Source organism: Paroedura picta, chromosome 11, assembly GCF_049243985.1.
Source record: "Paroedura picta isolate Pp20150507F chromosome 11, Ppicta_v3.0, whole genome shotgun sequence".
Lineage (NCBI taxonomy): Eukaryota > Metazoa > Chordata > Lepidosauria > Squamata > Gekkonidae > Paroedura > Paroedura picta.
The window spans coordinates 29,991,357-30,019,247 of record NC_135379.1 but is presented as its reverse complement, the minus strand read 5'-3'; the positions used below and the strand labels follow the sequence as shown (position 1 = coordinate 30,019,247).

Sequence of the window (27,891 nt, the reverse complement as noted above, 5' to 3'; positions counted from 1 at the left end):
CTCTACCATTGTCCTACCTCTGCTAGGGCAACCAAGGGAGTTCACTGAAAGGACACATTTTCTATCCCATTAATTGTTTTTTTAAGAAAAGGCGACTGACCCATCAAACCCTTGACCTTTAAAGACAGTATTCTTTTAAATCTGGCCCTCGAACCTAAATGTTCCCCTCATACATGCACTCATACATTGCTTTCTTGCCACACAAAGTCTGTCACATACATGACCCCACAATCTCCCCTTCTCACATACACACTTTCTACCTCTTTTATACAAACCTCTGCAGACCCTGTGCTATAAAGGGGATTTCTTCAGATTCTAACGGTTTTTAAAATTTCAGATAAAGGCCACATGAAAGCAGTCTTGGCACCTCTGTCCTCATGATCAGTCAAAACAAGTCCAGGTTTTTTGGTTTTTTGGTTTTTTGAGGGTTTGGGGGTTTGGGGTTTTTTTTTTTTTTGCATTATTAGACTGTGAGCTCCAATCTGGTCTGTTTCATGAAAGAATTTGGGGCTGGGGGGGGGGAAGGAAGAGGCTCCTAGAAACTTGTATCTGGATTGATATCCTAACAAATTGCCTGCTACTTATAAATGCTTACAAGAGTTCCTTCAGTTTTGTAAACAGGAATGGGGGAGGTGGGGTTGGGAGACTGCGGCCTTCCTTGTAGGGCACCCTGGGCTATCTCTCTCCCTCCCACCTTCCTTCCCGGCTGTATTTCCAAGCACTGACCATTTCTCAGCCACTGACTGGCCCCTTCAAACATTTTTACTCTCCTTGCCTTCAGAGGACCCCGACCTGGCATGAGTCAAGACTGCCTTTCCCCACTTGAAAGCGCCCCCCCTTGCTTCGTTTGTTCACTACAGAAATATACAGAGGAGATCAATATCTCGGTGACACCATTCCACGGGGCAACCTTAGAGTGAACCTACTCGAAAACCAATAAACAAGAATCAGTAGTGTTTCTCTGGTGATTTATGATGTGCAGAGGAGAATCATCTCTCCTTCCACCCCCCTCCCTCCAAAGTTCCGGGTTTGTCAGTAAGAGTTGCCTTTTCTTTACATTTCTGTTTCAAGATGAGGCTAGACATGGGAGCTCTAGGCCTTCCGTGGGGAAAGCTCCTTAAGGTGAGGGAGATCCAGCCCCCGCCGGGATCTGAAGCTTTGCTATGGGAGATCCAGCCAATGAGACATGGAGGCCATCTGTTTGGGGACCTCTCCGGGACATATGCTGAGGTCCCTGAACTATTCCTCTTTGGAAGTTCTTTAAACGCAGGAAAAGCAAATGATAAGACATTAAACGGCTTTAAATCTCATGGAATGAAATGGGTTCTTTCCAGAGGGTGGCCTCCAAGCCCCATAGTTACCCTCTGGCTTTCCTGGAGGTGCGAAACGTTTAGGCCCTTGGAAGGGACCTCCCTGGATGACCCGGAATTATGAAGACCCTTCGGAGGCTGCCCCTCCTGTTGCCAGGTGCAGTGGCGAATCCCCCCCCCCCATATTGATGTCCAGACGATGATCTCCCTGCAACGGGAAAGCTCTCAAAATCCGCCGAGATTATGAGGGTTAAATGAACCAGGAGAGAACCACTGCCAGGTGCTGCAGTCTGTTCTCGGGGAGATATTGGAATTTTATCTAGGAGAAAGGGATGGGTGGGTAGGTGGGGGTCGGGTCACGTGACTTATTAAATAATTAATACCGCCTGTCAGGAATGGATCGGTGGCCGTCACTTCTCGCTAGGAGGAGTGATTCTTTCCGACGTGAAAGGGGACTTCCTCTTTTTTCGACTTTCCCAAAAACAAAAGCCAACCTGCCTGATTTATTATTTTCCCCCCGCAAGAGCCCCTAAAACTTCTTTAAGCCAGCAAGCGAGGCCGGTAAGTATGCACAGAGCAGTCGTGAGCCTGGGTCGCTTCTCCTGGTCCGCACGTGCTTGGCTTGTCCGGGTCTCTGTGCCTGCGAGCTGCCTTTGGGGGGATGAAGCCCCCACGCCGGGCGCAGCTCCTGCGTAGCGACCCGATCCTCAGTCACCCCGTGGAAGCTTCCTTCCCCAGAGCGGGAGTCCCTTCCTCTACCCTCCCCCTCCCTTCCCCCAATTTGCCCGGCCTTCATAAATCACCGCGCCTCGAGCAGGGACGAGGAAGGAACTCGAAAGACAGCGGCCAGCGTTGTGACTGGCGACCGGGTCGCCGGGGGGGGGGGCACCGGACTACAAGAGGGAGTCGCAGGGAAAATGCCCCTCTATAACTCCTCCTTATAAGCTGAGGGATTTAGGGCCAAGTTAAAGCCCCGCCATTCCTCTGAGGGTGGAGGACGAGGACCGCGCTTTCTCTCGCGGGCCTGTGGCGCTTGCGTGCTCGTGACTTCTTGGCAGCTCTGGGGACAGCAAAGGAGGGCCGTGTTTGTTCGTCCGGGTGTCAGTTTCACCCCCCCCCCCCCGCCCGCCCCGCATCCTCCCCCCTCCAGAGCTCTGGCAGTTTAATCTATTTCGGCGTGTGGCTTAATCGCTCCCCCAATACACCTAGGACCATTTCTGGCCGCCCAGGATGCTCCTCTAAACAATAAATAAGCGCGCAGGGAGGCCGCCCGATCGAGCGGATCCCCACTGCCGGCCGCGTTGGCTGCTCGCAACGTGACGTGTTTTTTTATGGAGGCAAGTGGGGCGCTGGAGTGTTCCCCGCCAAAGGAGCTCCCCGAGATGGTGCGCGGGTAGAGCCAAGGGAGGAGGAGGAGGAGGAGGAGGAGGAGGAGGAAGAGGCAGGATTAATCCCCGCGCCTCTAGTGCTCCTTTCCCGAGGAGTAGCTGCCTGGCCAGACCGGCTGCCCGCTTGCGCCATCGGAGCTCTCCATAAGCCATAAACACCCCAGTAAGCGATTAGGATGCCTCGTAATTACGTCGCTTTCTTTTGCACGAGACGGTTTCTTTGCTCCAAATGTAAAATTATGGTCGCAATTATCGGACGAGCCAATTACAACCACCAAATTCGATCATGGAAAGCTCTCCCAAGATGGATCTTAGACTTTGCAAGACTCTGGCGACATTCTTCCAAGAAATTGCACTTAGCATTATTAGCAGTCACTGTTACTAGCCCCGTGAAGACAAATCGAATGGGATTTTTTTTTAAAGAAAAAAAAAGCCTGAATATAATGCCTGAAGAGGATCGAGGAGAGCCAGGCAGACGGCTCTTTATTACTATAGATGATAGATATAAGGGGGAGGGGGGTCACTTTGTGGAGGACAATAACATGCTCCGATTGACTCCCTTCCCTAAAGTCTCGGCACCCCCGTGTGTGTGTGTGTGTGTGTGTGTATTTAACTGACCTGAGTCTCTGGGAGACAACCAGAGAGGGTCAGCGGCCAGGCCCAAGCGTTTCCAGTATGCCTTCCATCCCGTCCATTCTGTGCCTTGCGCCGTGCCGAAAGACCCATTTGTCTGCTAGCCCTCAAAGATGACCCTCGCCCGGTTGTATTGAATATATATATATATATATTTTATTTGACTAAATGATGCTAAACAAACGTTTCCCCCGAGGAGTATCGAGCCTACCTTCCATATAAAAGGCATATATGTCCTAAAGAAGCGGCGCAGCACCCATTAAAAAGGGGGCTTCCGATTCATACCCGAATGCAAAAGGGCCATGTTGTTCCACGTTTATGACACGAATCAACAGCTTCGTTTTCGAGATGACATACCCCGCCTAGGATAACGCCGCAGCTGACCCCCGCCTGGGCTCTAGATTTAAACCCCTCTTCTTTCCCCTTTTCTTACTCCGCTCTCGCCTGTTCTTTGTTTACAGCACTCCCGGGCACCGCAAAATACGCTCCCGAGAAGCCAGAAGGCTGGAGAGGATCCCGTTGGGTGGCTGGGAGCACAAGGAGGTAAGAAGAACCCCGTGGCTGGATTTCTGTTGCCGTGAGGTTTCACGGAGTTTCGTGCTGCAGGTCCGGGTTTTTGCGGGCTCTTGTTACAGAAGTTGCCGCGAGATTCGTCGGTCTTGATAAATCGCTATATCGCTTGGCATTCCCCCCCCCCCCCTCGTGCTGCGTCGATTCGTCTTCCTTGCCGAGAGAATGTGCCTCTTGTCAAACAAAGAGTAGAGGGGACCCTAAGTCAGGGCCGGGTCTTTAAGAGCCATTCCACTCTGGGAAGAGGGGACTGGGTTTTTTTTGGGGGGGGGGAGGCGGGGAACCTGAGAGGCTGAGGAAGGCTTGGGTGAAAAGTTCGGTTGGCTCATTAAAATTGAGGTCTCAGATTAGGGTGGCGATTTCTTTGCGGGATTCTCGGGGTGGCGTCCTGCTTCCTGTAGCTCTCCAAGGTCCTCTAAAATGTTGACCGCGTTTACTGTGTGAATCCGGAAAAATAAGCCCCCCGTTAGAATCCAGACTCCAGAGGACTGCAGGCGCATCTCAGGCGCATCCCAGCTCTACCCCTCCTGAGCGCGGAGTTTTAAACTCCTCTCGGCGGAGTGGGCACCCCATTGAAGGCGACTGACCAGCGACGCTTGAGTTTAATGTCGTTGCCTTCTCCCCCCCCCCCCCATTTGAATCCTTAGAATCAATGAAAACTTTAAAGCTCTACCAGGTGGATGTTTAAAACAGCAGCAGCAGCGGTAACTACCAAAGGCTAAGAGGAGCTGAACTACTTCTAGAACTACCTGCTTTTACCCGACGGAAGTACAATCAATTTCTACTCCCTTTTAAAGGTGGACATAAAACGAGGGAGGGAGGCTTGTTGTTTGGCTTTAGCTTCTTGCTGAAATCTTTCCTGCTAAAAAAGGGCTATCCAGAACGGCTTCCTTTAAGCAGTTTCAAGACAAGATATGGATTTAAAATTAGCCGTCTTCTAAAACTTTTTTAAAATTTTCCAGCGTCTTAGCAGTAGATAGATTCCGCAATATTTGCTAACTTGACTCTTAACTATTTTATTTCAATGCGTGTTCATTTGGAGGGAAAACAGGCAAGAGTCTTTTGCTGTCTCCCCTAGGGATGTGAACAAACCTGGCTTAGGGAGCGCCTAGATGGAAATCCCTACCATGCAATGCAAGAATAGCACCCAAGAGTAAACTAAGCAAACATGCAGAAAATCACCTAAAAGCATAAACAATTCTACACTCATCTCTCTGTTAAAGCTCTAGGCAAATGCTGCAGCTTATGAGGCACAAGCCCTTTAGATCTATGTGGGACTTTCTTTCAAGTAAACGTCTATCGAATTGAGCGGAAAGTGTTTTCACAGGTCACGCCATCAATGGAATGACTGTGTTTCAGGGGCCCAAACAGTCCTGAAAGGAATAGAGAGTTGAACGGGTATCTGCTCCGAAACCCCTTTCTCTCAGTCTCTACTGTCAGTGCGGTACCAGCGGTACCAGAAGCATCTTTGCTCGGAAGCAAGGCCGGCTGACTGCCTAGGCTGCGGCGCACTTACTTGGGGGGAAAGGTCCCATTGGACTTACCTCTGTGTGAATCAGGCTAAGGGAGGTTTTCAGACTCTGCAGCCTGAATATAGACCCTCTACAACTTCCCGGACCACTGCATACCTCAAGCATTTTCAAGTGCCCACTAAGCCCCCCACCCACTCCTTCCTTCTCAGCTACAGTTCTGACGGGATCTCAGCCTCAGGTCTATTCCTTGTTTCTTCACAATGGATCCCCAGAGTGGACTGCCCCGCGCATAAAGTGTGTGTGTGTGTGTGGGGGGGGGGATCCTTCCTTACCTCCTAAATAAAATATAGCATTTTAGTCCTTCCGAAGGTTACAGACCTTTCTGCCCTCGAGACAGCAAATGAAAGCATGGAGAATCTCCCTGAACGAAGCAAAATGGGTGGCGACGCAAATCGAAGAGCGGCAGCCTTGAAGTCAATTCGCATTTGTACTGAAATGTATAATCCCTGAAGTTTCGATCAAAGCCAATGAATTCCAGGACCTGATTTGGTTTAATATTCAGCGGAGACCCCAGACTCCGTATCAGTCAAAGTTAACTTTCTGTAGTCCTGGCCTCACAGGGAAGAAATGGGGTCATCACCCAGCAGTTGACTTTTCTTCAAAACGGGTTCATCCCCCTTACTAAATGCCATGTTAATAGTTAAACTGCAGTTTTGACATTAACTTGATCGTTAGTGCTAAAAAGAAGGGGTGTTGGGGGAGGGATGTCTGAAAAGGAGAACCTCCAGGACGATACAGTGTTAAGGCAAGTAAGTTGCTGCTGGACCCCCAGATTTATGAGTGTGACGTCTTGCTTTGTAGTTTCGGTTTGCTAAAACATCTCTCTGCTTTTGGCTCAGTCGACAAGGTTTTTCTTGAGGCTCAGTAAGGTTTGAGTTGCCTTTTCCTAGGTCGGCTCTGTTATCCATTGATTTCAGTTGCATTGTTGCTAACTAGCCTCAGGCCTCTTTTGACTGGCCCCAGGACATAGTGGTTTCAGAGTCCAAGAATCCAGTTTGTATTGTACCCAATGTACTGTCAATGAAGCTGTTCCCACATAGTGCTGGGTGACCTGTAGATGTCTATTACAGTAAGGAAGAGTTTTCTAAATTATTGTGCCCAAGTTGTTGGGGAGAAAGTTGTCTTTGGGTTCTGTTCCTGTGCAAGGGCTCCAAGAGGCTGGGATTCCACTAACAGTTATCTGAAAGGGAATCCACACTAGTGAAGCCCTTTGCAAGTATGGAGCTTTGCAGAGCTTCAGTTATAGATTTTCAAGAGGAAGAGGAATTGAGAAAAAGACTGTAGCAACAAGTTCTCATTTAGGAGTAGGAGGTCATTGCAGGAAAAAATGCATTAAAAAATCCTGGCCCATCTCTCTGTGGAGTAGTATGACGTGAGGATGACAAGGGGGAAGATCTCTGCACCTTGTCTGAACAAGGCTATGGATGGGGAAGAGGGTTGGGAGAGTGGTTGAAGTCCCACAGAGGCTTGAAATCAAGTAAGACTGTTCAGGTTTGGACAATGAGCCGGAGGAAGACCACATTTTATCTGCTCACACACTGAGTTAAAAAGAGGCTAGAGCAAGTGTTGAAAGAAGGAGAATAAAACTTTCTTTGTGTGGGTGTGTGTGGGTGTGTGTGCATGAATGAAAAGATCTGAAGGAAACAATATGCTCTAAAATGACAAGATGTGACAAGACATTCGGGACCAAAATAACCACAGCTGGCCTATATAATGTACTCTGGGCATGAACTATCTTCTCTAGCCTCCTCTCCAAAGCATTGGGCAGGATGGGAGAAGGGCCCGGTAGTACCAGAGAAGCTCTTAGAACTGGATGTAGAGTCGAGATCAACTATTTTCTTAGAGTCACTAGAGAACTTGCCTGAGTTTCTTGTCTTTCTTTCCCCCCTATGTAAAAAAAGAGCCCACCCTTTCTGGACTGTTGATCATTCTCCCCGCCTGAATATTTCATAGTTCGAGAACCCTATAATTTTGTCCATCACTCAAGGACTTGCATAGGAAATGCGTAAGCGCAGGTTGAACGAGAAGGTCCCCAAAGAGTTTGCAAAATTCAGATCCAACACAAAGCGGGATGACGCTTTCTTCTTCTTCTTCGTCCTCCGCCGCCTCCGCCTCCTCCTCCTCCTTCTAGGGTGCTGCGAGGACAGAAGTCCGGCAGCCTCTCTCTGCCACAGGCGCCTTCCCCTTTTGTCAGGTAATTGCAGGTCTTGGGGGTTCCTACAGCGGCTCTGATGTAATCTGTGGGTGTTCAGCAAGCTCCGCTCAATAGGAGGACAGAGGAGACCGTGGGCTGGCGGGCGATCCTCGTGGTCCTGAGGGGGCTCCCTGAAGGCGAGAGCGGCGGTCGAAGTTCTCCTCGGATGGCGCCACCTGCCCCCTTCCGCCTGCCGGGTCACCAGAGAGTCGCCTTCCGAAGGGCCACTTGACGAGCCTCCAAGCTCGGTGTCACCACAGTCCCCTTTCCGCCTGCGTTTTGTGCACAGAAATATCAATGTGAGAGAAGCCAGGGGGGGTAATCTGCATTTCTTGATTTTTCTCTTCTTTAACGCACTGGCGCGAAGGTTTTTTTTTTTTTTAAACAACAACCCCAAAAGCCAGCTTAAACCCCGAGGCTCGCGTTTCGAACCCTGGTTCCTCCAGCGATTCCCTGTTTCAAATAAAAGGATTTAAGTTGACGTATGACCACGTGAGCACATAACACCGCGCATTATTGTGGCATTTGGAGTGGAGACCGGGACTGGCTTCGCCTGTGATTACGCTTTTCCAGTTTCTGTTCAGAGCAAGAACTGCCTTCTATTATCCGCCCCCCCCCCCAACCCACTGCAAGAGACCAACCCGCTCGCCCCTCGGAGAGCTTCCAGTCGGGCTACGGCGCTCGCTCTTTATGGAGAGGTTATTATTGCCGGGCTGTTAGGACGCGATGCTTCGTTAAAAACGATGGATTTTATTTTAAGGTATTTCCGCTGATTGTTCATTTACGTGAGTGACTTATTGCTTGCCGAGGCAAAGGTCAGGAGAAAAGGCTTAAGGGTGTATGTGGATACCAGTCAAGCCTCGTTTCCCCCTTTGTTTCAGTGTGCTTGGGGGGGGGGGGCTTGCAACAAATAGAATAGCTGCTTCTCCCCCCCCCCCTTCCTCGTACGGTTTTTGCGTTTCTGCGCGCTGATCTTGTGCCTCCCATTCTGCCTTCATGCTGCTGCGAGCTTCTTGTTTCCCTAGCAGGGCGGGTATTCTGTCGCTTTTTATGTCGCTGTTTAATATATTCCTCAAATGTTGACCAAAATGCATTTTGAGAAATGTCACGGGACTGGGACTGGGACTGGGACTGGGACTGGGACTGGGACTGGGACTGGGACTGGGACTGGGACTGGGACTGGGACTGGGACTGGGACTGGAACCGGATCGGGTCTTTCTTTCTTTCTTTCTTTCTTTCTTTCTTTCTTTCTTTCTTTCTTTCTTTCTTTCTTTCTTTCTTTCTTTCTTTCTTTCTTTCTTTCTTTCTTTCTTTCTTTCTTTCTTTCTCTCTCTCTCTCTCTCTCTCTCTCTCTCTCTCTCTCAGGCTCTCTAGTTTGCTTTGATCCAGAAGTGCCAGATCGAAGTGCCAGGTCGATGAGCCTGCAATTCTGCTTCCATTTTATTTATGATGCTTCGTTATACTATATTGGGGGGGGGGGGGAGTTAAGTACGCCGCCAGTACCTTGACAATTCCGGTGGACAAACGGCCATTTCTCCCTATTTCTGCTTGCTAAAATTCAATGTCTTGGAGACCAGGATAAAAGCGTCCCCCCAAGCCCCGAATGAGCCACGAGATACTGGTTGTTGTTGTTGTTGTTGTTGTTATTGTTGTTTGTACAGTCAGGGACATGGAAAGGAAAGAGGCGCATCCATCCGTCTCCCCCCCCCTGCATAAAGGTCTACATTCTCCTTAGGTTTCCTGTACTGATCATCATATCTCTTCAGTTTTATGGGGGAAATGTGCATTAAATAACGGATTGTGTTGTTTATTGCCTTTAAAAGTATCTGACGACCGCTACACTCAATAACGGGGGGAGGGGGGAAATAATGAAAGCCCTGCTTGTGAGATACAAGAAGACAAATGTTATATAAAATTACATCCACCACTGAGTCCTGGCATTGCCAAAGGTCAGAGTGCTGATTTTTGATTTATGTGGCCGGTGGGCTGGGGGCAGAGCTCTCGCCTACACGCTGCTATGCCTAGGTTTTTGATGGTTTTTTTTTTTGTCCTCTTTCCAAATTACCGGGCAATTGCAATTGTCCAGTTTGGGAGTAGACTGCTCGAGAAAAAGGTTGGAATTATTAGAAATAAAACTTTCCTCGCCAACAATGCTATGGCAGTTTAATCCCGGAGCTTTCTGTGAGCTCCTCTAATGCGGAACTGCAAAAGGAACCTGCCCCCCTTTCCCCTGATCAGGCAACCCAACAAAACGGCAATTAAAAAGGAATCGCTTCTTCTCTTTTAAAATCTGCAATTAAATATAATTAAATATGGCATTAAAACATGCTTTTGGAGGGGGGAAACCCCAGGTTTCAGCTAGGCCGATCCGGGCTTAGAAACAAATAAAATATAGTGCGAGCTTTAATTGCGGCTCAATTACTTTGTCATCATTCCTTATGATTTATGACCCAGTTCTGGAGCATTTTGACCCAGTTAAAACAGCCATAAATGAGAATGTCCTGATCTTCTGCTCTCCGAAGCTTTGAGGGGGGGCGGGGGAGGAAAGACTCGGTGGGAGAAGGTGGATAAGAAATCGTGGGCAAACGCTGAGTCCACAGCTGTGTAAATCCCAAAAGTGAGTGCCATGGGCAATCTGGTGGGGACCGCGGAAACTAACCCGAGGTCAGGACAAAGCCTGCTTCCTGCCAAGACTGTTCTAGCAGCGAACCCGAAGGCCCTTCCTGAGAAACAAGCGCCACTGGATCCAGGGGCCCTTACTTCCGAGGAAACGAGGTGGGCCCTGGAGCCCTTTGGGGCTGGCATTCTAGCCCCAACCTCTGCCACTCTCATGGCTCCTCTCTCTCCCTGTGAGGATGCTAGCTCTACACAATTTCCCCACCGCCTACTTCTCTCCCAATTCTTCCCAGCAGTTCCCTCCATTTTCGGCACCACGGGTCCTGTCAGTGTTGGCGACGATCAGCGGAATTTGAAGGTTTTCAGCCCAGAACAGAATTGAAGGGGTTAGGCTTCATTATTTAATCAAAACACGCGCGATAGGAGGGGGGGGGGTTACTGGTAGAGCAGCCCTCCCCCCAGGTCACAGAAAGGAAGGTTGGAAGGGGTAGATTCAGGAAGGAATAACAAATCCCCCTTCAATGGAACCCCCTTGGATCTATGCAGTCTGGCTTCAAACGTCCCCTTATCCAATAGCTTAAGTTACTTAGAGGGACAGAGTAAGGCGGAGGCGCCCTGGTTTAAAATCCAAAAAGAATAGTCAAAGGGGGTTAAGAAAAGAGACCAATGCCTTCTATTGACCCCAGAAGCCTCGACACTAAAACAGGAAGAGGGTGTGGAGGGGATAGTCCCTTCCCAGCAATATTGCAAGAAACTCTGGCCTTTACAAATGCCTGTTCCTAAAAGCGACAAATTGTCTACCTTCTTTTGCTCGGAGGGGGGAAATCAAACCTTATCTGAGCACCAGAACGTTAGACGTACTCCTAACACAGCAACGCAGCGCCCTCGGACAGCTTGTCTCCCCCCACTCCCGCTCCCCCCCCCCCAATCCCTCTGGCTCCGGCGGCCTGGCATCGCAGGCGCTTGTGGTCCCGGGCGCTGGGGGACTGGAAGGCGCTGGCCTCTCTCGGATGTCGCCCAGGAGAGGGACCCCCGCCCCTTTCAGGGTTGCTGAACCGGCTCCTTGCTTTTTTTAGGCGCGGGGGGGGGGTGCGGGGGGGCAAGTGTTGAAAAGGAAGAAAGTCACATCAGCAATTTTCAGAAGAAGTGCGGGGTTGATTATTGACCAAAGGGGCGTTTTCATCCCTCGCAACTTTCAAGGGGTCGTTTGTAGCAAAAATGCCTACCGGTGGATTTTGGCCCCTTCTCTCCCCCCCCCCCTCCTACGCTGCTTTGCTTCTCCTTTCATGTTGAGACAGCGCAATGTGCTACGAGGAGCAAGTGTTTCTGTTGTGGCGCTCTGTTTACAGCTTGGCTGCGTGAAGTCATAAATCTTGCCGAGCCATAAATGACAAAAAAAAACATTGGTATGCATAAGAGGTCTCCCCGGCCTTAGAGTACTTGTGAGTTCCCCCTTTCTGAAGTCCCCTCCCTCCCTCCCTTTGGTTTTGTTTCGGTTTTAAGGGGACCTTGCGGTTGCCAGAGACACTTTGTATTTTTAACACCTTCGGGTAACGAAGTCCTGACAAATTCACACCTAGGCATTATTTGGCGGTTCCTTTGAACGTCCTGCGGGCCAAGCGGCTCCTCGCCACCGGGGCGCGGCTTCCTTGGGACCCAGAGGCATTCCGCTGGCCGGTGTTAGGGGAACTGGGGTAGAAGGATGGAGTTGATTTTTTTTTTGGGGGGGGGGGAGATGGAACGAAAAAGAAATGGGAAAGAAGAGGAGAAGGAAACGGAGAGAACGTCGAAGGCCGCCAAACCCACACGTCCACCCCAGCAGCAACATTGCACACACCCTTCCCCCTATGTCTGTGAGTATATTTCATGGCGCCTTCTGACGGGTTGTCTCTCGTATAAAGAAGTCTGGGGGCTTGTCTAGCTGCGGAAGGGTCTTGGCCAACCCGAGTCACAGCCCAGGTCAGAACGAAGTCGAGGGGCCATCGGTTTCACATGGAGCTGCCTTCTCGGGTGTTGAGCTTAGGGCTTACTCGCAAGCAACCCCCCCCCCCTCCTTTAGTTTCCTGAGTGGATTTCCGTTCTGTTTCGAGAGGCTAGGTTTGTCGTACCCGGAATCCCATTGCTCTGGAGACAAAAGGCAATGCCGTTCGGTGGAGCTGGGTCTGACAGCTGTAAAGGCCTCCTGCATTTGTTGCTAGGGATGGCACTCAACGCAAATGCCTCGCTTCGACCTCAGAGACTGGCACTGCACATGTATGCTGATCATGTGTGCGTGGTGTGCACAGGTGTGCGTGCGGGTCAGATGCCCAGGGAAAGGTTTTGCAAGCCCAAGCTCTGACCCGGGCATCTGGCAGTGGGCGCCTCTGGCACGCCATCCCCCAGCCCGAACTTCGCTCTGCGACCCTTGGAGAAGGTGGCCCTGCGTAGCCCGGGAGCCAGAAAGGCCAAGGAGTTCCGAGTGGAGCCTGGGGAGGAGAAATCCCGGTCTCAGCCCTCGCCCCTACCCAGAAGAACCTATCTTCACCACAATAATTGTAGGAAAGCACGAGGTCCGGGCAGAAGGTCTCTTTTGTGAGGACCCTTTGTCTTCATTAGCATACCTCCCTTAGCCCCCCCCCCCCCGTGCCGCCCCAGCGCTCCCCTCGTCCTGGCCCTCTTTCTTCTCGCTCCCTGCGTCTCTCTCCCCCACCCCGAGTCTGCCGGCGGGGCTGCTTTCCCCGGACTTCCCGAGGCAGCTGTTTCCCTCCCCCAAGGAAGACCCCTTGGGCATGCATGGGCTTTGCATATACATATACATATATATACACACATATAAGAAACAGCCCCTGCTTTTCGGGAGAGACCTTGCTCCCTTAGTAGGGGGGGGGTGGCGTCGCTCTAATCGCAGCTGGCCTGAGGGGTGGGGAAGCGGAGACAGGGGCTGGAGCGGGGTAAGGGAGAAGGGAGGGGGCCTGTCGGTCCGAGAGCAGCCGGAGAAAGATCTCCTCGCGTGTCCTCTTCCTCTTCCTCCTCCTCCTCCTGTCTTGGCCGCTGGTGGGGATGCGTTGAGCTGGTCCCTATCCCGGAGGAGCGGAGGGGCTTTGGCGGGGTGGGGAGGGGAAGTCCTGCCCCCAGGGCCGGCTGGGAGCCAGCGACTGTCTCCGAGCCTCCACCGAGCAAAGCCTGGCTTTCCCCCTCAGTCGTCAGAAGTTAAGGTAAGCAGGCCACAAAAGACGCTGCTGCTGCTGCTGCAGCTATCAGTGGCGAATGGCGGAGTTTATGTCCTGGTGATTTATGACCAGAGACTGAAATGTCGGTTCAAGAAGAGTTCACAGGCGGGCGCTTCCTTCCCGGCAGTGACGGATGGATCCTTTACACATCGAGTGCAGGCCCCTGGCCCCTGGCCCTCCGCGCGCCTCTCTCGGGCAGGGGAGCTTGCGGGGAGAATGAAGGGGGGGGGTGAGGGGCGGGGGAAGAGGGGGCAACCGGGAAAGGGGTGTCGGCGTGGCGTGGGTCCCCTTCAGAATGGAGAGGGTGGTCGGCCAAGGCAAGAGAGGACAGTGCTCAGGTTTTGGGTTAGCCTGAGGGCCGGTCCACAAACCAAGGAAGGCCAGGGACTGGCACCTGAACTTTTGGAAACCCTCAAGCTCACCTCGTCCTGGTCTGTCCTGGGACATGAATCCAGGGGGAACAGAGGGAGAAAGGGCGGGGTGTTTAGGTATGCTGAAGGAACGGGGACCCCCACCCCACACACACACACACTCAGAGCCTTTCTGTGAAAGGGCCACTGTAGACCTTGCTCACCCCAAGACACACTGTAGACCTTGCTCACCCCACACACACACATACTTTAAGTAAATCCCTTTATGCTTCATGGAGCTTGCTTCATGGTAAACAGGATCCTACCTTTTAAGTTTCAGGGGAATCTCTTACCAGTCAGAATCTCTTGGCCTTTGATAAAAGATCAAGAGTTTTATTTATTTGCTGATATCAGGCCCCCTCCCCTTTCCACTCTGTCGCTGTAGACTAGCTGGGCTGTATCTGCAAGAAGCAAGTTATTCCTTTACCTTGGGAGGTGCAATTTAATGTAGGCCGAGAGTTTTGTCACTGACTTTAGTTGCTTCCTGGTCTCCTTTCCTAGTTTCCTAAACCCCTTAAATCCTTGTAAGGGTCATGTTAGCTGTTAAGCAGGGGAATAGCACTACCTCACCCTCTGAAACTCTTTAGCGTCCCCCCCCCCAGTTATGATTGTAGAGAAAGTCATGAAACCTTAGGGATTATGTGGTCTATTAGGAAAAATGGGTTAATAGAAGCGGTTATCACCAGTTTTATACTTTGTAGTTGTGTTTCAGAAAAGTCAACAGGCCAGACTCACCCACACAAAAGCCCAGAAATAGGAAGGAAAAGAAAACAACAATAGGACCCACTACTGTGTTAAAAGTAAAGCACTTCTGTTTAAATCAATTTAATTTTCAACAGGACAAAATTGAATTCAGTCCAGCACCTGTGATTTGGGGTTGTCCTTAACTGTTTAACATATTGACTGGTCAGTTTGCCTAATATCCACCAAATACTTGGTTTCTTTTTTCCTGTATATGAAGAAATCACAGCCAGATATAAAAGAGCAATTAAATTAATTCATCCTTGTATTGTGCCCTGTTTTCGAAGAAACGGCTCTGAATCAAACCGCAAACATGTACAATTAATTTGAAACACACACAGAGAAAGAATAGGATATCCTGTCATTTCCCCTCCAGCAGTGAGCCTTGGGCAGGGAAGTGTGACTGAATGCCGAAGGGGCAGTGTGAGTGGGAAGGCAAGGAAGGCAAAGGAAGGTGTGGAGAGACGGGTTTCATTTCTGGTGCTGGTGACCCTATCAAAGTTCTCAGATGCTAGATAAGGTTTCTGTGAATGGGAACCCATCTCTAGCTAGCTGGCCATGCTCAGACAGGTAAACATTGTTGAGTGAGCAGGAAAGATTTGCCTGGGCTGCAGGAGCCTTCTGCGGTTTTGTGTGTCCATTCGTTTCTCTGCAGCCAAATGACCCCCATACATCAAATTACACAGCAGTTCCAAAGACAGAAGCTATTATCATTGAGTTGGTAGGAAAGTTCAAGCCGTGGTCATGGAGATGAACGCTGGTTTTTTAGGTTCCTGGTGTGTGTGTGTGCGTGCGTGTATGTGTCCCAATCCATCATGTCTGAACAGGTAGAATTCGGAGAATCTTACTTGGGGAGAGGGAAAGAGATTTCCAAGAACATTATGAAGGTGGGTTTGATGGACTCCCTAGCAGTTTATTTCACTTCCTTCAGAGAGTAATCGAAGTACAGGCCCAAAGGTACAGAAAGGAACTTCCGCACAGAATCCGCACAGAATGGGGGTTTGGAAGATTGCCCTCAGATGCGTAGACTTGGCTACTTGGCCTTGTTTTGATCTGCGAGGCCAAATTCGTGTCCCTGGGTACAGTCACAACATTTAAGCCTAATTTATGCCCAGGAAGTTGGCTGGTTATGAAAGAGCAAAGTTAGGGGATATCCCTAGCTGATCAGCGGTTTCATTACCCGAGTGTCATGATATGCTGTAATGTTGCTTCCGAGCAACTATCTTATGAGTTGGAATCCCGCCGGCTGAAAGAATTTGGGGCTGCCCATGGATTGTGAATATTACATGGGCCTTTATTGCTCCCCCCTCCCCCCTGAAGTGAATTATGTTCAGTTATATGCATTCTGGTCTGCGGCCGTATAAATAAACTTGACTTGAAATTGTGTTCAGGGCTGTAATTACGCTTGGATCACTTGTTTAAATGGAAGCGAAATTATGACTTCTATAAGCATATGGCAGGAAAGATCTACCGATGAACGCCCTAGGAATAACAGGGTGGGATCACCCCTGTTGGTTTTGCAGGAGCAAGGAGTTCCTTCCTCTGAGAAACGATAAAACATTTCCAGTGCGCGAGTGGGGGAGGGAGGAGTTCAGAAATCCTCGAAAGCCCATCTCTCCTGCAGTCCTGGCTCTCCACACAGTCTTGGCTGCCAGTAAATCCAAGCAGTTTTTCTATCGCAGCCCTCCTTGCCTCAGGCCAAGTCATGCTGCTAAATATTGCTGACCACTTTTTCTGTTATGGCTTTCATGTCACTTAGCTATTGAAAGTAAGATGGATTTCTACGATTGCTTCACTCTCCCGTACTTTCCCTACTCCCTAGGTCTACCAGGAGGGGCCATTGGAGGAGAAACATCACGTGACAGAGGGGTGCCAATGTTATTCTTTAAGGGTGTCAAGACCCTGTCAGTTTGTGAAATAAATATTGGGAAACAACGAAATGCAAAAAGCGACCTACTACGACAGCTCTGCAATCTATGGCGGCTATCCCTACCAAGGAGCAAATGGTTTCGCTTACAATGCTAGTCAGCAGCAATATCCTCCACCTCCTTCTTCGGCACTGGGGGAAACTGAATACCATCGACCGGCTTGCTCGTTACAGTCCCCCGGCGGCACCAGCAGCGTGTCCCACCACAAGGCCAATGAAATCAATGAGAGTTGCATGAGGACCATCACCGGCCAGTCCCTCCAGCCCCAGGTCCTTCCAGAGCACACCCAGCAACAGCCGCCGCCCAGCCAACAGGCCCCTCCACCGCCACCACCGCCACCGCCCTCTGTGTCACCACCCCCCAATGCCAGCACCAATGCCACCCCGGCCAGCACTACCAAGAGCTCCATCATGAACTCGCCCACTATGTCCAAGCAAATATTCCCCTGGATGAAAGAGTCTCGACAAAACACGAAGCAGAAGAACAGCGGTTCCAGTTCAGGTAGGGAAGGAAGGGGGTAGGGAGGGGAGGGGAGGCCAGTTGCTCTCGAGTAAGGGAAGTACTTACACAGACAGACAATGAACTCCACCACCCAGTTCTCTGGATCCTTCACTCCTAGGTATCTGATTGTGGGAAGACAGGTTTGGGATGGGCCCCCACATATTGCGTGTGGAAGCTTAGCCTCTTGAGGTCCTCAGGGTTCTGTTGTTGTTTTGTTAAACCCTACCCTACCCAAACATGCCCATCTCAGGAGAAGGGACCGAGTCAGGTAACAGCAGGATATTTTACCTGACTTGTTAAGTTTACTATGCTCCCCAGCTCTTCTCTTTGCAGACTAGGAAGGGACCCTCACATTCAACATTCCATAGCCAAGCCCGCCCCCTCCCCTTTCCGCTGGCTTTAAACTATGTCAAGATACAAAGGCCTAGGCCTGTCTTCCAGCTAGTGGCAGGATCTGAGTGTGGGTTTTTTTTAAGGGGGGGGACTCCACGCTTACAGTCACAAGACAGTGACCTATCCTAGCTGAAGTGTAACATGAGTAATAGAGGCTCATCATTGTGTGCAGTCAGGATCAATGCTCGATTTGATATTCATAACCACTTTTGATGTTAGCTCACAGACTGGCTGCTGCCTTCGAAGAGTAGTAAACAAAGCTTAGGGTCCTCAAGAACTTTGCAGACAGGTCCATAAATACATTACGGGAGGATTATGGTGTTTATTATCAATGGTGTTATTCCATAAGAAAACTCAAATCAATGGGGAAAGTATTAGCCTCAGACTCCCCAGGCATTTGGATTCTATTTACCACTTACTTCTTCAATTTATCTTCTGCTGAGAAAATAGATTCTAATTTTTTGGCAAATGTTTTCTTCGATGTGTTTCTAATGCTGTTATAGTGGAAAATCAACACTGACATGTTTTGATTATTAAGTGTATGTATATATATATATATATATATACACACACACACACACACACACACACACACACACACACACACATACATACATACATACAGTGCTCTAAGCTATGTATTTTGAGCATTGCCCCTGTTCGTAACCTAGTTCAGTCTAAATAATAATGGTGGCAGTCTGATCCTAAGCATGTCACCTTGGAGGTGAATCCTACTCAAATTTCTAGGTCTTATCGGGGCTGAAGTGCAATTAGAGAAGTTGTCCCATGAAACTCTATGCAACTTATGCATATGGCTTGATGTTAAACCTGCATGGATCCCAGTGGTATTTACTTCCAAAGGAGCTTAGAATATTTGGGGCTGAATGGGACTTTCAGATGTGTTTAGCTTTCTCTGACAAGTGCACAATGGCAAGGCCAAAAATAGTTGGGTTGGGCAATGGTTGGGCTGTGCCCCCTTTCTCATGGTGATGAAAAAACAATACACCAGGAGTAGTCAACCTGTGGTCCTCCAGATGTTCATGGACTACAATCCCCATGAGCCACTGCGAGCATTTGGGAATTGTAGTCCATGAACATCTGGAGGACCACAGGTTGACTACCCCTGCAATACACTATGCAGTGTACACAGCAATGGCTCCTGGTAGAACAGGCCCTGTGTGTGCCCATGGGCCACAGTTAGCTCTAACCCACCTGTTCTCCATTATTGGTTTGTGGAACTGGCAGTTGGAAGCCCCAGGAGAAAGAAATCTTTGGAGAATGGCTTCTATCATGGCGTCTTATGTTTAGATTACCAGTGTATCTTAGTGTGAGAAATGAAAAATACCTTTTTGAGGGCTTCTGGGTTGATCTGAATCAGGTGTACAATGTCCAGAACCCACAGAGGTCAATGAGACCTTTACATGTGATTTTAAGGGGTCAAGTATTGTTCTCCCTAAATTCAACCTACAGACTTCAAAAAGACTTTCATTTTTCAATGACTTGGAAGAAATCCAATTAACATAGCAAATAACTCTTGATTTGGTGGTTTGGGGACTGACAGTGTGTAACCCCAAAATCTATACCTTTGCATCCTACTGCATTTATATTTTAAATATAAGTATCTATGGGGCTGCATTCCCATTGGCTTTCAAGAGTTATATCTTGTGTCCTAGAACAGGGGTAGTGAGCCTGTGGTCCTCCAGATGTTCATGGACTACAATTCCCATGAGCCACTGCCAGCATTTGGGAATTGTAGTCCATGAACATCTGGAGGACCACAGGTTCACAACCCCTGTCCTAGAATGACACCTATAATCTGTATACAATTCTTAACTGAGTTACTACCACCTGAGCATTCGGTGGACACAAAAACAGTTCTAATCCTTGGCCCTGAACTAGGTTGTTGCAAGTATGGCAGAGGTTGATTCTTTGTTGCGTGTCAGGTGCCACCATACTTACTTTGTTCTTTGTTATGATTTGCATAGGTGAGAGTTGTGCTGGTGATAAAAGCCCCCCTGGGCAAGCTTCCTCTAAGAGAGCCCGCACAGCTTATACAAGTGCCCAGCTGGTAGAACTGGAAAAGGAGTTTCACTTCAATAGATACCTTTGCAGGCCAAGAAGGGTAGAGATGGCTAACTTGCTAAATCTCACAGAAAGACAGATCAAAATATGGTTCCAAAACCGCAGGATGAAGTACAAAAAGGATCAGAAGGGGAAAGGCATGATGACCTCTTCTGGAGGACAGTCCCCCAGCAGAAGTCCTGGTCCACCGGCTGCTGGAGGATACCTGAACTCTATGCATTCCTTAGTGAACAGTGTCCCCTATGAGCCCCAGTCACCTCCATCCTTCAGCAAGCCTCACCAGAATGCCTATGGCATCCCTACGTCATATCCGGCTCCTCTCAATAGCTGCCCGCCTGCACAAAAGAGATACACCGGAACTGCAGCCGTGACCCCTGAATATGACCCTCATCCTCTTCAAGGCAATGGTTATGGCAATCCACACATACAGGGAAGCCCTGTCTATGTTGGGGGTAATTATGTGGATACCATGGCAAATACGGGGCCTTCCATCTTTGGTCTGACTCACCTCTCTCATCCTTCTTCAGCCAATATGGACTACAGTGGGCCAATGGGCAACAATCATCACCATGGACCTTGCGAGCCACACCCCACCTACACAGATCTTACTTCTCACCATCCTTCTCAGGGAAGAATTCAGGAAGCTCCCAAACTTACCCATCTGTAATATATCGCCACCAGTTACTACGTGAATCATTAAAAAAAATCCTTCTGCCATCTTTTTTAAGAAAAGAAAATACTCCCCCCCTTCTATTTTATCTTGTTTTCTCCCTTTTCTTTTGGTAAAGAAGCATTTTCTAGTTTATGTGACGTAGCAATATTGGTTGCTTGAATCGCTCTCTAGTTTCAATATAGTGAATATTTATCTCCTTGAACTTTTTGCCTCGTGTCCTCGCTTTGAGAGTGTGCGGAGGCTTTGTACTTTCACATCGACTCTTTTATCAAAACAGGGTATACGAACAATTTTTTTTTTCTTATCCAGATGGTTCTTAAATGTGAATTTGTTCGTACAGGATCGATCCCAACTGGGGAAGCGTTTTTTTATTTTAATTGCACTTCTTTTAAATAGCGAGAGAGAAATCAAAGGCGCTTGAACAGGGGCTCCCTGGGTGAAAATATTAATACGTGTATGTCTTCAATACGTGTGTATGCTGGTGAACATTCAGATTTATTTATATTTTTTTGCAAACTTTGAATAATCTAAGTGTTTAATTTTTTTATTTATCCCCATCAGTTCATATTTATATATATAAAGATATTGAAAAAGCTGTACCCTGAATATTCAGGAGATCTTTTACCTGACTGTTTGTTAACATGCATAGGGTATATCGTTTGAAAAGGAAATGAGAACTCCTTTATTTAAAAAAAAAAAGAAAATGCAATAAAATCTGGGAAGCAAACAACCAGCTGCCATAGGAACAAAACAAAACAAAAAAAATAACGGACATCTGTAACATCAAAGTAAATGAGAAATGTGTAAACGTGAATATTAAAAAACAAAACAAAAACAAACCTAGATTTGTTTTGAAAGTGATACATTCCTTGCTGCTCACATTCTGGGGAAAAAAAATAAAGTTTTTATTCTGAATAATACAGAGTTACGGGTACGATCCTTTGCCTTTAAAAGAAGAGGCCCGAACCGAAGGCAGCGGCCGATCCCGTCGGTCCGGCTTCTGAATGCACAATCCGCCCCCTGCGCGCTTCTCCAGCCCTCCCCGGTGCCTGCCTTGGCCTCCCCCGCCGTCCCGAAGGCTCGGTCGGGGGCGAGGCGGCGGCCCCGGGAAAGCTGCAAGAGGCGGAGGGAGGCGAGAAGCGGGCCGGCGGCAGCCAGGCAGCGCCGCGTCTTCAGCTGGTCCTCTTGGCCTTTCCCCAGACGAGGCGGGCCGGGGCAGGAGCTCAGGTGCCGTCGCGCAGGCGAGGGAGTCTCCTCTCCTCGGGAGGCCGCAGCCGGCCCGGAGCCCGGTGGTCTCGCTCGCAGGCTGTTGTCGCCCTTCGCCATGCTGGGCTCTCTCTCCTGCGAAAGGCCCGGAGACCCCGGGAAGCGGCTTCGGCTCGCCTCTGCAAAAGGCCCGGCGCCCTCCACACCCACGCCCCCCCCCCCCGGCCCGGCCAAAACGGGCCATTCAGGGACGGCTGGCCAGGACGGAGCGTTTTCTTTTCTCTCTTAAAAAGTGAAATTAACGAATAGAAAGTGGCAGGACAAAGGAAAGCCGGGTAGGCCCCTATTTGGGGTGGCACGAATTCAGGACGTCTCTGCATAGTGAAGGAAGAGGTTCGGCAGTCATAAATCAGGCCTGGGCGCGAGGCGAGCCGGACCCTCCCCTGGTTGCTCCCGTGCTCTTCGCCAGAGACTGAGCCGCTGCTTTCGTCCATTCCGAAACCGAGGAGACTTTAAAATAATAATAATTTTTTTTTTGCACATTTTGCTCCTATAATTCGCAGGCCGCTTCTCCACCCGCCCTTCTTTCGGCATTGGGTGGGGGAGGGGAGAGAACTCCCCGAGAGGCAGAGATTTGGGGGGTGGCTTTCCCCTTCGTTTTTAAATGAAGAAAACAGCGACTTGGTTAATGGCTTTGGTTGCATCTCTAGAAAATTGTTCCCAGAAGGACCCCCAGGCTCCGATCGGCGTTAAGGAAACCTTCCAACCAGATAATTTTTAAGGCTCGAAAATGACTGGGTTCTTCGTTTTGCAACAAATAGAAAAGAGACCCGTGGTTTTTAAGATCTGGAGTTTATTTCTTAATCTCGATTGTTTTTTGGAATGCAGGATGTTCTATAGCTCTTTTGCGGATGCTTTAATTTTTTTGCTGTTGTTGTCTGGAGAAAAATGTCGCCATATTGGTTTCCCGTTTTGAAATATGATCTGTCCTCTTTTCCCTCAGCCTAAGAACCGTCCTGGTTTCATGTTCTAATAATATCACACACTCCATGACCGAAATCGAGTTGTAATGTTCAAATACACATTTTCCGGCATTCTCTGGCCTTCTATACATTCCCTCCTGCTTCCTCCGAGGAAGATCCCCGTATATCTGCCGCTGCCAAAGCAGCAACGGGCTGCCCAAAACCTTAAAAAAACGCGATCATATTTAAAAGAGGCTTATGATGGAAAAAATTTATGTGAAGCTCCGGGATGTCGCTTTTGGGAGAAAGATGCCGCCAAAGCGGATGATGGCAGATCATCGTTCCTAGTCAAAAGGAATGCCAAAAAAGGGTGCCTTCTAGCAGGCATCATGAGCGAGTAACCAGCTGGTTTGGGAGCCGACACCCACCTTCCAAAGAGGACCTAAAAGGAAAAGGCAGCCGCGTCCCCCTTTCTGTCTCCTTTCAAAGGCACCTCTAGATGCCTTTTCCTTCCCTGCAGCAAATATTTCATCCGTCTTTTTCTTTTTTTAACACCAAAAGATTTCTTCACGCAGCCCTGCAGGCAGGTATACCGTTGTTTATGTCTCAGAATGTATTTCTGCATGATTTTTTTGGGTTTGGTTTAGCTTAGTTAACCACCCCAATGGGGGGGGGGGGAGTCTTTGTTCCAGGTGTTTTTTCTATTAGTCAGCCCACCACAAAATGCTCGGAATAACCCTCCCACACGGATTTAACTCACAAAGGATTTCTGAACTGAACCCAAGGACCCCCCCCTCCCTACTTGCCTTTCCTTCTTTTGGGTTACCCCCCCCCCTCCATTGCACTTTCAACCCTCATATTCCAGGCATAAATAAAAAGGGGAGGTGGGAATCCAGGGTGGTGGCTGTTTTAGGGCCATCCAAAAGGCCTGAGGTCCCCATCCTAGAATCCCTTTTGGGGAAGAGGAAAAGAAGAAACAGCCCTTGTTTACTTGCGTTTCTTGCTCTCTCTCACTCTCTCTTTCCCCCCTTCTTTCTCAGCCACATTTGCTTCAGGAAAGAGCAAGAAGCCTGAAATGTGTTCCTGAGAGCCAGAAGCTGTCAAAGCGTTTGGCCGGGAAGATTGATCGCGCACAGGCTTCCACGGAGCTTTGTTTGGAGTAAAAGCAAGAAAATTACCCCCCCACACATCGCCAACAGTATGGATATTTGCAAGGCATTGCCTCCCCCTCTCCAGTTTTTAAAGCAGTATTAAATAACCACCCTATGTATATTTGAGGTTAGAAATATTGTGAGGTCCCAGCCCCTCCCCTCGCCCCCACGCCTACGAGTGGGTGCTTATTTGCTTAGAACTGAAATGATGGGCGCTTTGTTTTTTGGAGTCAGTTTCACTTAAACCGCTGGTATAATGGCCAGTTTATTATTTTAACCACTGGCCAGTCATTCTCGCGATTAATCTGGGCACTCAAAGGAGACTCGAAAGTAACGGATGCACTTTTGACTTCATTGGAATACATAAATATCAAAATAGAGCGACCTCATTGTTTTAGCTTCTCCCTCCCCCCCTTCCAGAATGCTCTGTCCCCAAATAATAGAACTGCTGACCTCTCCCTTGGAGGAGAGGAAACCTTGCCTGGTCTCCTCCATCACCTTCTTGCGATTCTCCCCCGGGTCTCTGAACCTTCCTCCCCTTACCTTCTCTTTGTGAGCTATTGTGAAGACATTCTAAACAAGGGTGTGGGTGTGCGTCGTTTGCTCTTAACAATATTGGTGGAAGAAAAAGGGTTAGTCGGTTTTCAGCCCTTTAAAGCATTTTTTTTAAAGAAAAAGGTATTGGCTTTTGACAGATTTCACTGGGATCGAAAATACTCACCCCGCCCAGCTTTATGGAGGGCTACTTAAAACACAATGCGTGTCAGGGGATGCCAGGGATCCAGTGAACACTTTAGGGGTTGTTTTGTGGTGCCCCCCTTTTCCTTCCCTGGACCCCCAATGTACAGCCCCTGCGCGGGTCGCATGGAAGCCACCTCGGTCGAGCCCACTGCAGGAGGAGAAAGTCGCGAGCCACCCGGCTGCGCTCTCTGTTGCTCTTCCCGGAGGAGCCAAAAGGCTGCGGAAGAAATTCCTCCGACACAATAGCGGGATGCAGGGACCGGCGGTCAATTGTTTTCCCTACTGTACACCCAGTGGAGGGGAGGGAACGGCGTGCAGATCCCGGGTTGGGAGCAAGCTAAAAGGGGGGGGGGTGAGAACCCCACCCCCATTTTTTTTTTTAAAGGAAGTGGTGATTCCAGAAGGCCGGAGGAGGGGAGAATTAAACCAAATCTGAGCGAGCCTGGCTGTTTGGCATCGCGGACCGGGTGCAACTTCCAACGTGCCTGAGATGCGGGGACGGCGGTGTCAAAACTTTGAAGATGAATGGATTACTTTGTTAATGACTCAAGGCGTCCGATGGAGGTGCTTAAATGATTTGTGAGGTGCAAAGCCCTTGCCCGACAGTCCCAGACAATGCGAGAGGAGGGCGCCGGAGGAGAAGGAGCAGGAAGGAACCCACCGGACGCGGGAGTCCCCCAGGTCTCCGCCAGCGGCACAGCTAGGCAACACAAGGCAACCACAATCACACACTCGCACCCAGATAGCCGTCCAGACTAGGGGGCGAAAGGGGAGAGAGAGAGAGCGCTCACGAGAGAGAGAACTGGGCGGATAGCCGCCTCCCCCCCCTTAAAAAGTGTAAATAATGGCTTTCTGGCCCCCAATGAGGCGTTCCTTCTCCACTTTTTTGGATCAATCAAACAGACAGTGGCTTCTTTTGATTAAAGCCCAAATTGTCATTGGGCAGAGGCAATCATGTGACAGCCAATTCGGTCCAATTTCAACCTTGTCTCCATGAATTCAATAGTTTAATAGTAGCACGGTCCCCATACGGCTGTAATCAGTGAATTAGAAAAAAAAAACACCCCACCAGCGATCTTCTATGATACCCCCCCTTTCCCTTCTCTCTCTCTCTCTCTCCCTCTTTCTTTCTCTCCCTCTTTCGCTCCCCCCCCCTTCCTGGGCCTTGCTCCCCCCTCCCCCTCCCAGAAGCGCTAAATAAGAGGGAACTTTTTCTCCAAGGGGGCTGCGAGTTGAAGGCCATGAATTTCGAATTTGAGCGAGAGATTGGTTTTATCAATAGCCAGCCATCGCTCGCTGAGTGCCTGACATCTTTTCCCCCTGTCGGTGATACATTTCAAAGTTCATCAATCAAGAACTCGACGCTTTCACACTCGACACTGATTCCTCCTCCTTTTGAGCAGACCATCCCCAGCCTGAACCCAGGCAGCCTCCCTCGCCACAGCAGCGCCGGCCGCCCCAAGCACAGTCCCAATGGCAGCGGCAGCAGCAGCGGCAGCCCCGTGCCCGCCGGCGCCCTCCAGCCTCCGGAGTACCCCTGGATGAAGGAGAAAAAAGCCTCCAAGAAATCGGCCCCGCCGCCGCCGTCTTCGGCCTCCGCCACGGGACCCGCTTGCCTGAGCCACAAAGGTCAGTGGAAAGACTCCGCCGCACCGCCAGCCTTCCCATCCCGCCTCCGCCCGCCACCCTAGCCCTCTCCTCCCCAACTTCAGCGATTTGGACTGGGGGTCTGGGGGGGGGGGAGATCCACAGCCAGAGAAATCGGAATAGCCCCCCCCCCGCACCCGCTCGAACCCCCACCCAGCAAAGTTTCTTTCCCCTAACTTGTTTAGCGTGGGATGATTTATTTGAGTTGGAGGTGACCTCCTCTTGTCTCCCTGTCCTAGAGTTGGGGTATTTGACAGTAATGAAGAGTGATAGATTGCTCTTGCTCAGCTAAGCAGCTGATGCATTAATTATAAATTGTTGTATGGCTAATATCAAAGTTTGCTCGGGGATGGGTAGGATGGGAGAGGAAGGCAAAACGTTGCCTTGAGCTCAGGAGAGAGGGGCTCCAAGGGACCCGGCGTGCAAGAGTGCAAAACAATGGGTTTACTGCATTCAAGGGCGGCCATTTTGTTGCAGTTGAGATTTTTATGCTTTACAGCGAAAGAGAGCGGGGCTCAGTGGCTTCCCTCCTCTTCGCTCCCACCACCCCTTCCGCAACAGATCTGCAGATCAAAATCTCCAACTCTCAGATTCCCCTCAGTGGCGCCTACATGACTGTCGTTGTTATATTGTTAGTAGTAGTACTATCACTATTATTATTATTATCATTATCATCATCATTATTATTTATTATTATTGCTGTTATTTTTACACAGAATCTCTTGAGATCCCCGATAATGGGAACGGTGGTTCTAGGCGGCTGAGGACTGCTTACACTAACACGCAGCTTTTGGAGCTGGAGAAGGAATTTCATTTCAACAAGTACCTCTGCCGACCGAGAAGGGTGGAGATAGCCGCCCTCCTGGATCTGACGGAGAGGCAAGTCAAAGTCTGGTTTCAAAACCGAAGGATGAAGCACAAGAGGCAGACTCAATGTAAGGAGAACCAGAACGTGGACGGGAAATTCAAAGGCTTAGACGACTCGGAGAAAGCCGAAGAAGAAGAGGAGGAGGAGGAGGAGGAAGAGGAGGAGGAGAAATCCCTCTTCGAGCAAGCCCTCAACAATGTCTCAGGCGCCCTTCTGGAGAGGGAAGGCTACACTTTTCAGCAGAACGCCCTGGCCCAGCAGCAAGTTCCCTCTGTCCACAATGGGGACTCCCAAAGTTTCCCAGTTTCGCCTTTAACGAGCAATGAGAAAAATCTGAAACATTTCCAGCACCAGTCGCCCCCTGTTCCCCACTGCCTCTCAACAATGGGGCAAAACTGTGCAGCAGGCCCGAACAATGACAGCCCTGAGGCCCTCGACGTCCCTTCTTTGCAGGACTTCGGCGTTTTCTCCGCGGATTCCTGCCTGCAGCTCTCCGAGGCGGTCTCCCCCAGTCTGCCAGGATCCCTCGACAGCCCTGTAGATATTTCAGCTGACAGCTTTGACTTTTTTACAGATACACTCACCACAATTGACTTGCAGCATCTGAATTACTGAGAAAGGACCGACCTGCGCTCACCAAGGGTTATGCTATCTTTCTTTCCCTTTTTTCCTCTTTTTTTGTGTGTGTGGGGGGAGGGGGAGTGGAAAAGAGGGAGGGGGGAAAGACGGTTGGATTTAATATCTTTCCCTTTTCCTGGTCGGTACTTCCTTTTCTTTTAAAAATTCTTTCCCTTTTTGATATATAATGTGTTGGAGAGCCATTTTTTTTGCCGCTTTTCTATATGACTTCCTTTTTTTCTTTGAAAAGTTGTGTTCAGTATAACCTAGGCACATTCTAGGTCCTCCCGTGAAAGCAATATATAAGGCCTGCAAGAAAGTGATCGTATCGAACTCTCTCCTCACTTTCTTTTTATTTTTGTATGACATTAGGATGCGTTGTCATAAGTATTTTTGGTAGAATAAATTCTTGTTTGCTACAAACACTTTTCTTTTCTCTCTCTCTCTTTCTCTTTATGCACAAGGAATTCTCGCCCCCTCCCATCAGTCTAAATTCCTCAATAAAACCAAACAATTCG

The 27,891-nt window shown here is 49.4% G+C and overlaps 2 protein-coding genes across 8 annotated transcripts in view; both read left to right on the top strand.

Annotated features, from left to right (window-relative positions):
• Nucleotides 1-21,098, top strand: part of HOXA3 (homeobox A3) — a 47,018-nt gene extending 25,920 nt beyond the window's left edge. Inside the window, exons 1-4 of one of the 7 annotated variants that reach the window (XM_077303247.1) lie at nt 1,796-1,871; nt 3,793-3,874; nt 16,426-17,032; nt 19,411-21,098. In XM_077303247.1, the coding sequence (XP_077159362.1) occupies nt 16,543-17,032; nt 19,411-20,174 (1,254 nt within the window). In that variant the 5' untranslated portion in view covers nt 1,796-1,871; nt 3,793-3,874; nt 16,426-16,542 and the 3' untranslated portion in view covers nt 20,175-21,098. Of the gene's footprint in view, nt 1-1,795; nt 1,872-2,922; nt 3,459-3,792; nt 3,875-7,784; nt 8,388-11,772; nt 12,097-13,272; nt 13,438-16,425; nt 17,033-19,410 lie in introns of those variants that run through there. The other 6 variants (XM_077303248.1, XM_077303246.1, XM_077303251.1 and 3 more) reach the window with 6 other exon arrangements.
• Nucleotides 21,099-21,673: 575 nt separating this feature from the next.
• Nucleotides 21,674-27,796, top strand: HOXA2 (homeobox A2). Its single transcript, XM_077303009.1, has 3 exons — nt 21,674-22,935; nt 23,389-25,869; nt 26,604-27,796. Exons 2-3 carry the CDS (start codon nt 25,482-25,484, stop codon nt 27,368-27,370), a joined length of 1,155 nt encoding a protein of 384 aa, XP_077159124.1. The 5' UTR covers nt 21,674-22,935; nt 23,389-25,481; the 3' UTR covers nt 27,371-27,796.
• The last annotated feature ends 95 nt before the right edge of the window (nt 27,797-27,891 follow it).